Consider the following 17,323-nt stretch of genomic DNA (forward strand, 5'->3'; position numbering starts at 1 on the left):
GTTTGGCAGGTCCTGGAGGGAGATTATATGTCCTGGCAGAGCAAGAGCATTCATCTTAGATTATAAGATACTGAAGAGGTAGAAAATCCTCACACTTGTTCTACATCTCGATGACAAATGTGTTAGATTGTTATGTGCTTACTGAGCTCTGGCACGTCTGAAGTCCTTTGTCATGTTCAGGAAGTATTTCACACAAGTACAAGCCTGTTTGTTGCAGCTGATCTTTTTTTTTTTGTTTGTCTTTCTTTCCCAATCTCATTTCCAGTGTTTCAGCTCATTGTGGGGTTTTTTTACAGTCCAAAAACTTCACTCATCTGGGTTGTTTAAGGCCTCAGTAAGTGGTTGTGGTGAACATATTGAAGCATTAAGCAGCTAAAGAGGCAGATATTTGCCTCAGGAGTTGGTAGAGAGCACCGACGTCTTGCAAAGGTGAGGTGTGTTATGGGAAATGTTTGGTTTCCTGGTTTTGATTGCTGCAAAAACAGGATGGAAATATCCTCAGGTGCATGTGATATGCCACGTTTGCTACTTGGACGTATCTGTGGTTTACAGAAAAGTTAACTCCTCACATTATCTCCTGGCACCTGCAGTCTGCACCGCTGCAGCCTAAACACACTATAACAATGATGATGTTGTGTGGCCGGTATTGTGTTTACAGCTTGTTTCCACTGGCCCCTAAGTGGATCAGCTAATAAGGTTTAATCATCTTGTGATCTATCAAACTGAACTTATGACCTCAAGGTCTGGGAAACATTGCTCCATTTTATAGGCATGACGGACAGATTCTCACGCTCATGGATGAATGAATGTTTTCTTTTCTTTCTCTCTTTCAGACATGAGAGACAGGCTGACACACCTCCATCAGGTGCAGACGGACCCTGAGGGTTTCAGCACGATAGAGCTGGACAACTTGTCAGAGCGTGAGGCAGCGACCGCATCACATCCTGACCAGGATCTGGATGGAGTCCTTCAGGAGGCCCAAAAGATCCGCCTGGAGATCCAGCAGATCCAGAACGACATCAGTGAGCTGAGAGATGTGAACTACCAGACGTTAAACAAGACCTCATACCCCATTGCAACAAAACGGGACTCGAATGCAATCGGGGCGGATATTAAACATAGGGGAGAAGCTGTGCTGCAGCAGCTGCACATGATGAATAACCTCAGAGGGGAGCTGGAGGCTGAGCGTGGCAGCTCTGACCCCACAGCTCGCATTGCTCGAACGCAGTACCAGTGTCTCACCAGTGCTCTGCGGGAGGTGATGTTTAGCTACAACGACGCAGAGTTGAGCCACAGGGAGGCTTGTAAACGGCAGATCCAGAGGCAGATGGAGGTGGTGGGCAGGGAGGTCAGCACGGAGGAGGTGGAGGAGATGATGGAGAGCGGGGAGTTCAATGTGTTCTCCCCTCAGTTGGAGGGGAAAACAGCTCGCTCAGCATTAATGCAGATCGAGAGCCGACAGAAAGAGCTGATGGAGCTGGAGAAGAGGATCGAGGGGATCCAGGAGCTGTTTCTGGATGTGGCTGTGCTCACAGAGGAGCAGGGGGCAGTCGTCAATAACATCCAGAAAAATGTTCAGAAGACTGAAGTGATCACTCAGGAGGCTATAGTCCAGCTGGATAGAGCCAAGGACTCTGATAAAAACAACCCCTTCAAGAAAATGTTCTGTGGCTGCTTCCCATGTTTCTACGATTAAGTCTGATGAGGTTTTGGTCCACTGGTCCATGTGATAAAAACTGCACTACAAAGTAAATGAACAAGTCTAAAGGAAGAGTTGAAAATTGAAAAATGAATATTCAGTCATTATGTACTCACCCTCATGTCGATTGAAAGTCAGAAGAAGTTTCGTAGTCCATAAAAACATTCTCCTAAACAAAAAATTAAAACAACAACCAAAAAGTGAGCGGGGTGTGCGCTAACTCTTTTAGCTAGTTTTTTATTCTGTTGTTTTTTAACGTTTTAAAACAAGTTCCCATCTACTGATGTAGTTTAGGAGAATGCTGCAACGCTGTTTTGCTGTGACGTTCCAGAAATGTTTAGTGGACTAAGAAACTTTACCCGACTTTCCATCGTCGAGGGAGTGAGCAGCTAGATAAGGACAGAAATTTAATTTTTGGGTGTGTGTTCCTTTAAAGAGATTGCTTTCTCTTCAGTTAAACTTACCACAAGGTTCATTTATCAGCTTTCAATCATTGTAAAATATAGGGAGACTTTAACTAAACTCCCTGACCTGACCCCTAACCTTAACCGTGCAATTTAAATTTTATGTGAGGATAATAATGTCTGATGTTTTCATTGTTTTATAGTCATTTAATGGAAGACTTTAAGTTGTTTGGTGATGCTAAACAAGTATTAATAACTTTGTGTCTCTCATAGTTCATGCTGACAATAAAAGACTTGATGCCACACAAACATCTGATCTCTTTATTCTTTATTAAACACTTTTGTGTGCAAATAGGCCATCAAAAGACGTGCTCGCTCTGATATTCACCATACAACCCTCAGATGAGTGTGACGGGCCCCCTCCTTCCTGAAGCGTTGAAGTGTGGGGGGGAAAGGCGTGATCTTCCGTGTTGGTACCTGCAGCTGCAGGCTGTGTCAGTGTGTCAGTGTGATGTAGAACGTGTGTGTGTGTGTGTGTGTGACTGCAGCGAGACCTCCTTCATGACACTCAGACATACTTCTGTGCATGTTGAAATTTGGTGATATAAGGGAGAGAAAAAGAGGAAATGAGTCTGCTCGTGGTTGCTTCCTCTGCTTCAGCGACTCTGATAGTGTAGAAGCTCCGGAGGAGAGCACAGTGAGGTATGTGTACTCTGTGTTTTATTATGTGTTTCAGATAGATGGGGTAAAATACAGGCTCACTTCTGTCACAGCTTGTTATTGTTGTCAGCTTCTCTTTCCTCCTGATTTTCATCCGTCAGGGCAAAATGATGTTTTGGTGTTTGTTAATGTGATTTATTTCCTTCTTGAAACATCATTTATTTAACGTACATACATCAGGTTAAAGCTGTGGTACAGTTTTTTCTCGATAGGAAATAACTGAGTCTTAAGTCGACGCCCTGTGATTAATGAGCGTCTGCACTGAAAACGTCACAGCTGAGGAAATAACCCAGCAGTTTCCTCTCGAGGAGTTCACACGTACTGATCTATCTGTCCTCATAAAGTTAATAAACTACTAATGAATCAATACTTAAAACAGGGGAGTTTAATGAGAATAAAGAGTTTGCTGAAGTATTAAAAGTGCAGCAGGACGTAGTCAGATCTTTTGCTGTAGTACATTTAGCTGATAATACGTCTGTACTTCTACTTTGGTTTTAAATTCAGGACATTTACTTGTAAAATAAAGTTCACGCATGAATTCAGGCACACATAAAATTCTCTAATGTGTGTCTGATATGTTTTCTTGATGGGAATAAAAGTGTAGTTTTCACATTAAAATGGCACCTTTTTCTTCGCCTTCATTGAAAAATAGCTTAGGAAATCATCTTTGGAGAAAATGTTGTCCCTCCAACAGCTCACAAAATAAATCTTAGGGTTTGAGAGATGATGTAGGAAAGAAAAAAAGGTTCTCCTTCGCAAATTTTTCTGAACTTTTTTGACAACTGGGACCAATAATTTCCTGGTGTCTCCACTGGTTGTCTAATAATTGCTCTGAGCAGCCCAGTTGCTAATAAAATATTGGCAGTTAACTTTTCTGCCATCCACTGATAAATTCACATGCGTACACCACTGGATATTTTTAAGGAGACCTCGGGACAATTTCCAACCCTGTTTGTGGCAACAATAAACAGATATTTTTGATGAGAAGTGCGGACATGTACAGGTATTTTAAACCAAAACATAATTTCTCCTAACCCTAACCAAGTGTTTTTTTCCACCTCAACCTAACTAGACCATAGTACAGCGTTGTCACAACATAAATTTAAAAATTTAACCTAAAAAAGGGAAAGTTGCATCATAAAGAAATGTTTCAAGTTTTAAAATGTTTTACAGAAATGTACTTTGCAAACATTTAGACCGGTGATTCGGTGGAAATAGACACATAATGAGCTGCTCAAAGTGCTTTACAATAGAGACATGACATACGCTAAGTGCGAGGTTTGTAAAGGCTCCTGACTCCTCTTGCAGGTGAGATGAGGGACCGACTGTTTGAGATGCAGACCTCCAAACCTGCAGGGGAAGAGCACAGACCTGAGGAGAACCCCAACCATGACACTGAGGATGGTGAGGAGCACCTGGAGCAACAAGCCATCGTGTTTGAGGGCGAGGACGTGATGGACGGCCTCTACAGAGAGGCACAGGCATTGAGGAAGGAGATGCTGCTGCTCAAAATGGACGTGAAGCGTCTTGGGAAGCAGAACACCAGGTTCCTCACGTCCGTCAGGAGGATCAGCAGCATCAAGCGGGACTCCAACGCACTTGGGCGAGACATCAAGGCCAGAGGGGAGGCCATTTATGCACGGTTGGAGAAGCTGGCGAAGCTGAGCAAAGAGCTGGAGGAGGAGCACGGGCCTACATCAGCTGTGGCTCGCATGGTGCGTTCACAGTACGTTTCTCTGACCGGCGCCTTCCACGATGCCATGTCTGAGTACAACGAGGCCGAGATGGTCCAGAGGGAGAACTGCAAGACCCGCATCCAGAGACAAGCCGAGATCATGGGCAAGGAGGTGACCAGGGAGCAGATCGACGAGATGATCGAGACGGGCAGGTGGAACGTCTTCTCGGATAATCTCCTCCTGGAGGGGAGGACTGCCAAAATGGCTCTCAATGAGATCGAGAACCGGCACAAGGAGCTGTTGGAGCTGGAGAGCCGCATCAGGGACATCCATGAGCTTTTCTTCCAGATGGCTCATCTGGTGGAGGAGCAGGGCTGCATGGTGGATAACATAGAGGCAAACGTGTGTGCGACTCAGGACTATGTTGTCAAGGCCACAGTTCAGATCAAGAAAGCTGTGAAATACAAGAAGAACAATCCGTGCAAGAAACTGTTCTGTTGCTGCTTCCCTTGCTGCAAATGAGACAGCATCAGTGTTATGTTTTCTCCATGTCATGATTATATCGAGATCAGCTTCCTGTGCAAAGATGCCTGTAATATCTCTGCTTTAGTTTGAGTATTTATTTAGATTGAATGAAGCATTTGCTCCATTTCTAAAGGAAAACAGCAAAACAGTGTTACAGCATTCTCCTAAACTCCTGAAGTAGATGTAAAAAAACAACTGAAAAAAAACAACACAAAATTTCGCACAGCTTGTCCAGCATAACCCAAGTCTCTGGTAACCCGGAGATCCCAAATTAATTTGAGACAATATTTACACAATTTTTTTGTTAGCATGTACCTTATCTGAAGTTGGTGCAGGGATAAATAAAATGGGTCCTTACAGCTTGTCTTGCTAAATACAAGTCAATGCATGGTCGAGTTTGTGCACCCAGTTCAGACAGGGTGCACGCTAAACTTTTAGCTTAGCGGCTACAGTGTAGATTTCAGCTTAAGAAAGGATTTAAATAACATCTTTTTAAAATCTCTGTCAGAGACTCTGTTTACACCGGATGAGCTGTATGGTACGGAAGCCCTCAGGGACAAGTTAAGAAATGTTTTTATTCCCGTGATCCATCTTCTAAGTCTGATCTAAATTGTTTCCTCTCCTTATGACTTGAGAACTGGTCGGGGAAGAAAGTTTTGCCAGGATAATCCATCTGTGAAAACGTGAAAAAAAAAAAAAAAAATCCTGAGGATTTTCCACTTTCTACTTTTCCGGAAAAACACGTTTTTGCAAGGAGAAATTTTTTTTTTTCAAGTTTTTTTTCTCCACGTTTTCGCAGATGGAAAAACAAAATAAGGAAGAAACATTATCCTGGCAAAAATTTTCCCCCCACCAGTTCTCAAGTCATCAATACAGGACAAAAACAATTTAGGTCAGACTCCCCTCAGGGCTTCTGTAGTATGAAGCCATTTTATGTTTTACTTCAGTTGTTTTTTCACATTTTAAATCCAGCCCCCATCTACTTCAGTTGTTTAGGAGAATGCTGCTACAGTGTTTTGCTGTGAAGCTCCAGAAATGTTTTGTGGACTTCACCCTTCACCCTTTAAATCAATATTGGAGTGAGTAGATAATGACATTGTTTTATTTTTGGGTGGGGTGTACCTTTAAGATAAAATCGTGTCCAAATTTCACACTCTTCACTGAGCTGGTCTGAGAAAAGGCCAGCATATGAAACCACACATCCATATGCAAATGTGTAAATTCAGATATGGGTGTTACACTTCCTGATTGCGAGTGAGAACTGCGTTTTGCATGATAACTGTGAAGACAGCTGGGCTATAATTTAATGCACAACGCTCAGCTTTGTCCTTCCTATTTCAGCTTTAAATGTTGTAATGTTGTTTGAGATATTTAAGTAATGTAAATAAATGCCTGAGAGTGGCTTTTTAATATATACAGACTAACTTTCACAGCCTGAATGTAGGTGTCTTTCTTTTTGCAGCCATTGCTTAAGAAGTGCTACGAAACACACTGAGCCCGGCACAGTCAGACTGTGGTCGGCTGGGGAAACAGATAGATTAGTGTAGATTGTGCAACTATACATCAGCCTCCCCCCTGTGTTTAGCCAGGGATTAATTAAGACCCTTTTATATTGCATGCACATTTTCAGAGATGAATCAGTGTCATTACAGTCCCATGTTTCACTGGTTCACTGGCACACAACCAGAGTCAATCAGATTTGAATCATAGGGCAGGTTGACTCAGATTGCTCCATACAAAACAGCCAACAAATCAATGTACACATGGGTGCTCGCTCAGGCAGCCTGACAACAATAGTGAATGAGAAACTAATCAGGTCAGAGTGCGTTCTGTTTGCACAGCCGGCCTATCTGCTTGTCCTTTAAGTGTACAGATAGTAAAATTAAATAGAGCTTTATTTTCCTGTGAGTGTGGCAGTCCATCACCTACTGGGGGATTCCCAGTGGTCACCAGTTAAAGTGAAGCTGACACAACTATGGCTGCTCTTACAGTCCCTGAGAGACACCAGTGGGTGTTTACAGCAACGCTGCTGTGTTGAAATGATGCAGGGCTCTGATGATGGCGCTTCCTCAGCAGCGCTGTGCGGTCTGTGGTGGGCACTTACTGGCAGCGTGACTTTACGAGGTGACGTCATGAGGGCGCACAGGTTGACCCACCTGGAGTCCTGACATTGTTGTGCTGGTCTTGCCTTTGTTTGATCGGAACAATGACGTATCCCTCACGATCACGCACCAGGATGGCCGAGTGGTTAAGGCGTTGGACTTAAGATCCAATGGACATATGTCCACGTGGGTTCGAACCCCACTCCTGGTAGGACCGGATATTTTAATTGGAAACGAGTTATGATAAATGAATAAGATCATTAGATCAGCTGTGACCGACAGGTTGACGAGAACATCCGGACACTTTGCGTTGTTGCACTCAATATAGGCCTTCATGTGCTTACACAAACATTCCCACTGTGCATGCATTGTGTCAACTACACTGATCATAAGGTGGAATAAACACTTGTACCCAAATATTTATTACATTTTGCCTGTCATTTCTTTTTTGTGACTGAAAACACATCTATCCACTACAGGACGTTACGCGTAAAAGGAGGTTTTACGCGTAACGTCCTGGAGTGGACAGATGTGTTTTCTGTTTTCATTCCGACTTTTTTATTATTATTATTATTTAAAATTAAGGTGAAGTTACACTTGAATAGTTTTATTAACCATCATTATAAAATAGTCATATTATATCGTAATTTAAAACCCATTTCTATCTAAATGTGGGTCGAATCGGCAAAATATAGCCACCGTATGGCGCATAACGTCCCTGGAGAGGAGTGGACAGATTTTTTAGTAACAAAAAAAGTTGCAGCCAGGCTTGTTTGACTCTAAAACTTGCGCAGTAATTGCTTTATGTTCAGTTCAAAGCCACAAGGAACCGAGATGGGGAAACACCGTGACTCAGCTGATGAACTGCAGGCAGTGACTATATGTTTCCCTTTGTCACGGGGATTTTTGGGTAAATATAGGCAGCACACTACACTGCGTTACTCCGAGTAAAAATCAACACACAATCTGGTCCATTTGTAAACAACAAAAATGTTACTACACATTTAGTACAAACGATTTTCCATGTCAAAAACTTGACATATTATTTTCAACTTTCACTGTCAGTCCTGACGTTGTCCTGATAGTAACGACAAAATATTGATTCATTTTCAGGATTTTAACCCTTTAAATACCAGTTTATTTACATGATGCCACTGCTTGTTTTTTAATGAAAAAACACACAAAAAATATTTTACCATTTTCTTCATATTTAGTATTTTAGTGGCAGTTTTTGACATGGAACATTTTTTTGGTACTAAATGTGGTCTTTTATCAGTTGCATGAGAGTTTTATGAAGTGTTATTATGAGGCAAAGCCCCCTATAGGACACAAGGGAAATAGCATGTTTTTGGCTTATGGGGCAGTGGGATGAAAAACATGCATTATGCATTAATACAGCCAAAATGATGCAAAAATGAACGTTAATAAAACATAAAATGTATCAACAGTTGCATAAGGGTGAAAAAATGATGTGGCCTTTATCCTATTCACAGTGCACACATTCATTAAAATGAGACAGAGCTAAGTCACATTGTTGTTGAGCAGGACTTGATCAGAACCTGTATTTAAAGGATCGAGTTCAGGTGTGAGCCCTTTCACCACCTGCAGCAGAACCTGGGCCTCCCTGCTCGCAGCAAGTGTTTGTCTGAGTGAAAATGTGAGTTATGTGTTCCTTGTACATTTATGTTGCCAGTAGCTTGGTGTTTGAACCATTTAAGCTGAAACAGAATTGTTTGTTCAACAAGCAGAGCAGCCTGATATTTGATAAAACCAGCTTCCATTGGTGCCAGTTTCCACCTGCGGGTCTACAATAAACCTCAGTTGAAGTGGATCCTCCTCCCTGCGTTTCATTGTGCCTGATCCAGTGTTTACCACATTACCAGGAAATCAGCCTAACCTCTCATACAATCCTTCAAGTATTTCACACAGATACTGGTTCATCACACTAGAGGAAACTTCTGGCGCCATCTAGCAGTAAAATATGTGAACATGTCACAAAAATGACCATTTAACTTTTCTCTGATTGTAGTAAAGCTGTGGATCACTCTTGTCTTCCTCTGGTAAGAGTATCCACATTACATTTAGGTTCCTAAAACTTAGCCTGAAAAATACATTTGTTTGAGCACTTTGTATACTTTTTGCTCCTTTATATTGGCCTGTTGAAGACCCAGTAGGATTGAATGGTTGCCTTTTTTCAGTCCAATAAAGTTCTGGGAGCTTTAATCCAGTATGAAAATACCACTTTTCCCTTGAATTTCTTATCCTGTATCTGACCTAAATACAGACTTGACAGTGCACACAACTAGAAAGTCTACATTTTTCTTTTTCCTTGACCAGGAAGCACTGTTAACACTGTCAGATGTAAGCCATTAAACAAAGCACCACAGAGCAGTTGATCAGTGTAACAGAGCCAGACAGATCCTCACTTTTTAGGGTTGATGCCAATATAAGGAAGCAATAAATCTGGATATATCAGCCAAAATGCACTAATTTTTCCCAATGATCCCAGAAATGTTATAATCTAGCTTTTGTAACAAGATATGTAAGAGGCAGGATATTTTACTGTTTTACCATAAACGTTATTGTCCAAAACATCAGTGTACTAAGTAAAATTCACTGGGAATAAATTTGAGTTATCTCAGGCATCTTTATCGACATTAATAATCGCAAAAAAGAAAACAGTACACACTGATACTGATTATAGAGAGATTTCTGATATGTCGGCCGGGCTCTACATTTAGGCACATAATTGAGAACTGTTGCAATAAAAGGACAAATGATCCACATTTAAAAACTGAGCCTCTTTATTAAAATGCTTCAAAAGTCAAACAAATGAAGCTGGCATATTGTGGTGAAAAATACACTTCAGCAGGAGTGAAAACAAAACTTTAAATGCTGATGAAAGTGTTCACACACCAGGTGCCTGCAAAGACCACATTACTAAAAAAAGGTGTGCTGAAAATAAAATACATGTCTCACTTTTATATGAAGACTGATTTAATGCTCAGGTCATCCTTTAAACCCGAAGAATGACAGCATGTGATCAGATCTGGATAAAGTTTTTATGATGCAAGTTTTTAAAAAAAATTGTAACAGTTGATGTATGAAAATGCTCCGTGCCTGAGAAATAAACTGTGTAAATGAGTTTGGAACCAAACTGACACATTTCTTTCAAATACATCAAACTCACATGCAAAAACATGAGGGAGAAAAAATTCCCGCTACGTGAGCAAAGACAATCCCTCAGCATCATGATTACAATTTTACAGTACATGCCTTCATGTGCAAATCAATTCAAATACAAATCTAGACATTAGAGGCAGATTCTTCTTCTTTCCAAATAAAAGTACCAGTACAAAAAAATAAGAAATAAACCAAACATAAATTGGGACTTATTAGATTAAAAAGACAGCTTAGTTCTGAAATCGCTTAGGGCTTTACATCAAACTTAAATATAAAAAAAATCAACAAAAACACACATTTTTCTCAAAGGAATACCCATTTTGTACTTTTCTGTGACATTTTCAACCAATTTGCTTTCCACATCATAAAACATCAGAAGCCATTTTCTCACAAAAGGGAGCAGAAATACAGTCATGTGTTGTTAGACCTCTTAATCCAAACTAAAACAGTCTGATCACTCCATTAAAACAGCATTTTTCAGTTATAAACACGACCCTGATAGATGACAAACTTGAAAACATCTCATTAGTCCAGCACTGCAACACACACCGTTATGTTATAATACTGAGTGGTACACCAGTCAGTTCTAAGACCCCACAATAATCAAGTAGCTGACGAGTCGTTGCACTGTGATCTGCTATTCTGTTGTCTACACACAAGCAACAAAGCGTCGTGCTACAACCCTGAGGCGCCAACAACATTTGAACACAGTGGACACGCAACCGTGATAAATAATGAAGATTAACATAATTAGTGATGCTCGTTACTGGAGGGAAGCGTGTGCCCGCTGTACTTCTTAACACCTGGCCTGCAGGGTTTCATGAGGTCTGGCGCTGACTGCTCTGCTGACTGATGGATTCTAATATTAACTGAGTACATTCATCGATTGAATTGCTACATGTTTTTTTATAAAACAGCCCACAAACAATTGCTGGTTATCTGTAAAAATAGCTGGTAGAACAGTCAAACCACAAGCCAACCACAGCTAAAAATATGAGTAGTGTTTTTCATCTCTCACTTGACTAACACGCCAGCCCATTAGTCTGAGGTGAGGTTAAGAAAAAAAGGTTGGACCACCTTTGTTACGGATATAACCTGCCAAACCACAAAACACACTATTATTAAAAACACCACACGTGATGATGGTGACATGTCTTGTGCTGGTGAACAAAAACACCCACAGTGAATTCAGTATGACCATCCTGTAAGATGGCAAACATTGTGCACAGCTACTACAGATGTTTGGTCAGTCTTAGGCCCAGTCCACACGTACACAGGTATTTTTGGAAACAGGGCTTTAAAGCAAAAACAATCTCTGTCCAGACGAGTGTTTAGGCATTGTTGCATTGTCTTTCCAGTCACGTACACCTGGCATGTGCCTATTAGTGTAAACAGGAAGCAGATTGTCTAACCCTATTACAGCCTATATGTTACAGGTATTAGGGGAGATACTAAGGCAATTTTTCCTGACAACAGGACAAAAATGAGGCAGAAAAAAATATTTTTCAATAGGCTTGGAGAAATACAACATTATCGAAATATTTGCAGTGATTTGCAAATCTTTTGACAATATCGAATATCTAGCAGCTGTTACAGGATTTTATTTTGGCGAAGGTTACTACAGGTCACTTGGCCTATTGTAGAGGCATGCTCACAGTGCTTTAACACACAGACACGGATGCCTTGCTTTCTGAGAATGCCAGTTCTGCCGTTTTAGCAATGTTTTGGGATTAAAGTGGGAGAAAATAGCGAGCCAAGGGATCTGAATGAGGCTACATGTCGTCTTTGCTGTAAGAAGATAATACCGTCTATCCCTTTATTTGGGCGGGACAAGAAAACAATAAAAGACACCGTCAGCAGCTATTTTTGTCCCCCTCTTCCTTGACTGTATTTTAGTGTCTCTTCTTCTCTTCAAATACAGACAATGGGCCTATGACATCAATTCGTTCAATGTACAAACTCAAATACTCCACAATATCATAACACATACTCCGATTTCACACTTGCCAAAGATGCTACACACTAACAACGCCCAATTAGGAAGGAGTTTTCCTAAGAACCATTTTGATTGAGCTCAAATGCCGTTTACACATAGAAAAGGCTATGTTTAAACAAATACCTGTGTACGTGTGGACAGGACCGTAACATGTAGAATTAAAGCCTTGAAATCTATGAGCTCTAAGTGGTGGTCACTCTAGGTATCAGGAGAAGATATACAACTGTCCACTATACCAGTACGCTGTTCCAGCTAGAAGCAGCAGAGAAATCTCAATGAACAATCTGTTTAGAACAACCTCATGACTAGAAAATCAAGTGTATCATAAGTTAAGGCTCTACTCTTACCTCCGATGTAGCACAGTACTGACTTCTGATATAAAAATAAAAAGATTCTACATCAAAACATCTGATTATTTACACAATGTCAGAGTAGATGAGGGAACAACTTCAGTACACTGGTATTAATAAATCCATCAGAGGGGAAGATACAAGGCTAGAGAGCACGTCAGCCTCCACTCAAGTATAAATCGGCTTTGTTTTACTGATGGGTGAGGATTTTTTTCCCACTGTGAAGCAAAGAACGTTCAATCGGGAGTTTCCTATCTTTTCGAGGCTGGAAGAGACTCGTGTCTGTAAACACTGGAGGAAAACACACGTGTATTTGAGTTCTAATGGTCTCAGAAATGTCCAAAAGATGATTTCATCTTTGAAAAAAACACTTATGCTACTGGTTTGAGAACTGAACGTAAACACCTTCCCTCTTTTGTGAGCTCTCTGGTGAAACACATGCATGGCAGAGGGATCGCCTCTTCCCGACGAGTGATCGTATTGAACTTGCACTTCTTGAGGTGGTCGGCCATGCTGGCGATGTTGGCAAACTTCCACTCATTCACTGTACCGAAAGCTGTGCTGAATCTCCACACCTGAATGACAAACGAAATTAATTACGGATTAATAGGTCTGCTATGAAAAGTCAAAAACAAATTTTTTTTGAAAAATGTTCATCAGAATTTCCCAGAGCCCAAAGAGACGTCTTCAAAGTGCCTCTTTTGCCCAATCAACAGTTCAAAACCAAAACACTCTTTCATTTACCGCCAGAAATGACAAAGAAAAGCAGCAAATCCTCACATTTAAGTGGCTGCAACTTGCAAATGTTTGACACTTTTGCTTGGGAAATGACTGAAACAATAAATAACTTAACAAAACAGTTGGTGATTGACTGATTTTTAAGTCTACATGTATCCCTATCCAACAAGCACCTCTAACAAACTTAATCTGAGTCCAGGAAATTCTCCCACCCTTACATTTTTTAAGTTAAATTGATTATTGAATGTTTTAAATAGGAAAAAAATGACTTACCTTGTCTGTGATCTGCCATGAAGGAGTGCCATCAGCACGCAGTGTCTTCTCCCACAGCAAGACGACCATGCCACGCATCTGCAGCAGGCTGGCACACACATCCCTCATTGTGCGGGACACTCTGGACAGTTGGCACAAGCTAAAGCTGTCCAGGAAGCTTGCTACATGTTGCAACACCTCGAATGGAAGACTGCTGAACAGATCGTACTGAGAGCAAAAGTGGCGGGGTTTTCTGTGAAGGTTGTCCCCAGTTTTTAAGGGCAAACCAGGCTGAACCCCAAACGAGCCGAGGTGCCTGTCATGGATGATTCTGAAGCCCTGCACAGACGGGCAGAATCGTCTTTGGGAGTAGGTGCAGCCGTAGTAGGCCAATGGGCAGCGTTGCTCCATCCAGCCGTTGAGTCCGGCATGAATATCCCCGTGAACGTTTTTAAAATGAGAAGAGAACTCGTCTCGACGAAACAGCTGCCCACACACAAACGTGAACATGGAGCGCTGCTTTGTTTGGTATCGAGCTACACATTCGAGCACCAGGTCCAGCCGGAGTGTGTGGAAGGGGCTTGGATTGGAGAGCTGTGGGCTGGCGTGATCGCAGGCTGAGGCTGAAGCGATATCTCCTACCATGGTGTTGGTTGCAAGAATGGCTGAGGGGAAGGAGAAAGTCTGAGTACCAAAGTCAATGTGGTAGCCATCGACAAACCGGCTGTCTGAGATCCCTCTGCCTCCCGGAGAGTCGCCGAGGCAAAAGAGCAAAGCTGCAGTGATGAGATCGATGCCATGGAGGCCCATGGGGTCATCTGTTACTTCCAGGTCAGACGTGTCTACTGCTTTGTCCTCCATCTTTGCTCGAAATAAGTAGGGGTCTGACAGCAGAGCTCGACGGCCATTAAATGTAAACATACTTATTCCTCTCAGTACTTCTACATTCTGCAGTTTACGCTCCAAACACCTATACCTGAGTTCAGTAGGTAATTGTTGTAAGAAGTTATTTCTCACGTGATCAGACAGCAGGAATGGCATTGGAGGTGAAAGTTGTGCTTGTTGAGGCAAAGGACGTTCCAGTGCTATAACAGGCATGTAATCCTGAGGCATCTCAGGCCACACAGGGTTGGAATCATTTATTGGCTCCTCGATAACATCTTCTTTCTCCTCAAAAAACAACTCTACAAAATCATTTTCTTCTGCCCAGCCAATACCATCTTCTTCTCCATCTGTCCCCACTGCACAATCCACTCCACCTACTGCCCCAAGCTCACACTCTGAATCAGAGTCACTACCTTGCATATCTACATTCTTCCCGCCCTCAGCAACATAAACATTATGACTACTACCATTTTCTCCATTGTGGAGGGCTCCATTCTTGTCAGCCTTTTCCCCATTTAAATTACCAACAATTGCACCAATATCCTTGGAATTAGAGAGGATGTCCAAGGCCACTGCTAAACTTCTGCTCGTCTCCACTGAGGCTCTATACAACTCATTGTAGGGCTCATCTTCCATTTCCACTGTCCCATTGCCTAACACTGTCTCTGGTAGACTTGATGCTGTGGCCATTTTGTCACTCTCGTCTACCTCCTTGGCTCCGTTCTTTGACACGGTGGTTGTAACCTTCAGAGACTCTAACAACATCCTCTGATCCTGAAGGGCCAAGGCCATGTCTAGCTGCTCCACCTCATCAAAGTCTTTGCTCAAGTTTTCATAGGACTTGCGATCAGAGTAGCTCACAGGCCAGCGATTCCACTCCATAGTACAACATACTATACTTGCCGGGCACGTCTCAAGGTGTTGCGCCATCTTGATTCTTGGAATACTGAACGGGCAGCCAAATCCGCTGTTAAGGCATGGCAACCGTTCATATGGACACAGCAGACGGTGTTCGTCTAGTTTGCACGAGTGAAAAACTGCCCCACATACAAGAGGACAGCCGATGAGGTCGCAGGAAACACCAGTCTCTGGTCTTACCATGCATCTTCTGTTGATGCACTTAAGGCAGTGGGAGTGGAGGGTCTCCATTTTTAGTGTGTTGATCCTCGCCCAAATGGGTCTGGCAAGGGAAAGGGGGCGACAAGTTCAACCCTGGAACAAAGTCAGAAAGAAAGAAATGTATTTCACAAGTCTAAGGTAACAACATTGTTTCTATGGAAGCACATGGAGAAGTCGACTGGAACAGAACATGCTAGTGTAACATTATCCGACGGACATTAATGCAACCCTCCAACATAACACATGCGTCCCATTCCTTCAGACTATTCCTTAAGTTAGTCTCACAAGTGTTTACTAAATCTTTAGGCTGTTCGGTAACATTTCACAACACCCATCTTAGGTTTCATGGTGACACTGATTCCTCCAGGACTTCAGGGCAAACCTGACCTCTCACCTTTAGGCTCTGCGAACTGACCTTCACTAATGGAGCTTGGTGACAAGTAAGAATCTCAATATATTATGCAAACTGCTTGCCTGCAAGCAGGAAAGGTGACACAAGGTGAAAAAATCTGAATAATTAGCCTGGGGATTATTTGGCAGTGTTAGTTTTGCAAAGGGACTTATAGGATTGCTGGCTACAGTGACACAATCGGCATTTTAAAAGAAGCACAACAATGCCAAGCCACACAGGAGAGCTATTGTTTGAGTCTTTACAGCCACGGCCAGCAACAGTTAGCTAAATTACGCAAGCATAGCTGGCAGGATAGCAAACAGCTAAAAACAAACAGCCGGTTCAAATAGTTATTAACAATTTGCTTTAACGTTGGCGTTTCATCACCAATAATGTCGCCATCGTCTATTGTACTACAATAACCTATTTCCACGAAAACATCTCAACGTAAAAATGTGAACTGACAAGTGACAAAACTTTAAAGTTAAACAAAAGAACAACAACAACATGGCCAGCCTGTTAGCACTAGCAGCTACACTTCGTTAGCCTAGCCTAGCCTAGCCTGAGTAGCTTCTAGAAACTGCTTACCCGAGTTTCGGGGCTCTCCGGGTGTATTTTATCACTATTTATTAACTTAAATCGTCTCCGTCGACATCAAGTAACGCGGAAACTACAGCGACATAATCACAGTGTTAAATGTCAAAATCTTCTTAAGATATGAACTGGCTGCAGCTGGTTCTCCGGCTGTGAGTCCTTCGCTGGTCTGAGTCGGTCGGCATTTGTGTTGATCCTGGAGTGGGACGCCGCAGTGCAACGTCATCACGTCGCGTCAGACGTCAGCACGTCGTCCCAGTCATATTTAGGTTTATGGACGCAGACCTATGAGAGCACTGAAATAGACAGATGGGGAATACCCCTGAGCTGAGGGCACTGGAGTTTAACTTGTACTCACTGCTTAAGTGTCTTTGCTTTTAGTTTTATTAACAACAGGCAACGCCAAGTACTGACAAATACATACAGGATAAAATAATGGTGGATTAAGTTGCAAGGCTGTTGATAATTATAATATTTTCCTTCGTATAATCCAATTTAAAGTACAAAACTAACATTGAATATACCCATCAAAGCATGAAACAGCATATTTTTCTTTGCCACAGTCCGAAAGTATTAATAACACACCAGTGGGCCACACCGTTGACTCAGTGACATGCTCCTTCAATACCACAAACATGGGCAGTGTGGTTCATTTTGTGTGACTCCACAAGTAAAATAGTCCCCAGCAA

At 42.1% G+C, this 17,323-nt stretch overlaps 3 protein-coding genes and 1 non-coding gene across 4 annotated transcripts; 3 read left to right on the forward strand and 1 right to left on the reverse strand.

The window, feature by feature from the left end:
* Positions 1-835: 835 nt before the first annotated feature.
* On the forward strand, positions 836-1,696 carry LOC141011129 (syntaxin-11-like). Its single transcript, XM_073484365.1, has one exon. The coding sequence runs from the start codon at positions 836-838 to the stop codon at positions 1,694-1,696; it is 861 nt and encodes a 286-aa protein (XP_073340466.1).
* A 1,021-nt stretch (positions 1,697-2,717) lies between these two features.
* stx11a (syntaxin 11a) lies at positions 2,718-7,543 on the forward strand. Its single transcript, XM_073482824.1, has 2 exons — positions 2,718-2,805; positions 4,132-7,543. Exon 2 carries the CDS (start codon positions 4,137-4,139, stop codon positions 5,019-5,021), a length of 885 nt encoding a protein of 294 aa, XP_073338925.1. The 5' UTR covers positions 2,718-2,805; positions 4,132-4,136; the 3' UTR covers positions 5,022-7,543.
* Positions 7,255-7,337, forward strand: trnal-uaa (transfer RNA leucine (anticodon UAA)). The gene has a single exon. It is a non-coding gene; the product is annotated as a tRNA-Leu (tRNA).
* A 2,365-nt stretch (positions 7,544-9,908) lies between the features above and the next one.
* Positions 9,909-16,785, reverse strand: fbxo30a (F-box protein 30a). Its single transcript, XM_073484026.1, has 3 exons — positions 16,629-16,785; positions 13,667-15,742; positions 9,909-13,230 (listed from the first exon to the last, which is right to left on the reverse strand). The coding sequence occupies exons 2-3, from the start codon at positions 15,677-15,679 to the stop codon at positions 13,027-13,029; spliced, it is 2,217 nt and encodes a 738-aa protein (XP_073340127.1). The 5' UTR covers positions 15,680-15,742; positions 16,629-16,785; the 3' UTR covers positions 9,909-13,026.
* Between the last annotated feature and the right edge of the window lie 538 nt (positions 16,786-17,323).

This window comes from Pagrus major, chromosome 16, assembly GCF_040436345.1.
Source record: "Pagrus major chromosome 16, Pma_NU_1.0".
Classification (NCBI taxonomy): Eukaryota; Metazoa; Chordata; class Actinopteri; order Spariformes; family Sparidae; genus Pagrus; species Pagrus major.

Bases quoted from the DNA above. Each gene is read 5' to 3' on its own strand.
- LOC141011129 (XM_073484365.1), top strand. From the start codon at position 836: ATGAGAGACAGGCTGACACACCTCCATCAGGTGCAGACGGACCCTGAG.
- stx11a (XM_073482824.1), top strand. From the start codon at position 4,137: ATGAGGGACCGACTGTTTGAGATGCAGACCTCCAAACCTGCAGGGGAA.
- fbxo30a (XM_073484026.1), bottom strand. From the start codon at position 15,679: ATGGAGACCCTCCACTCCCACTGCCTTAAGTGCATCAACAGAAGATGC. The intron at 13,231-13,666 runs GTAAGTCATTTT...TTTGTCATTCAG, and splicing joins CATGGCAGATCACAGACAAG to GTGTGGAGATTCAGCACAGC.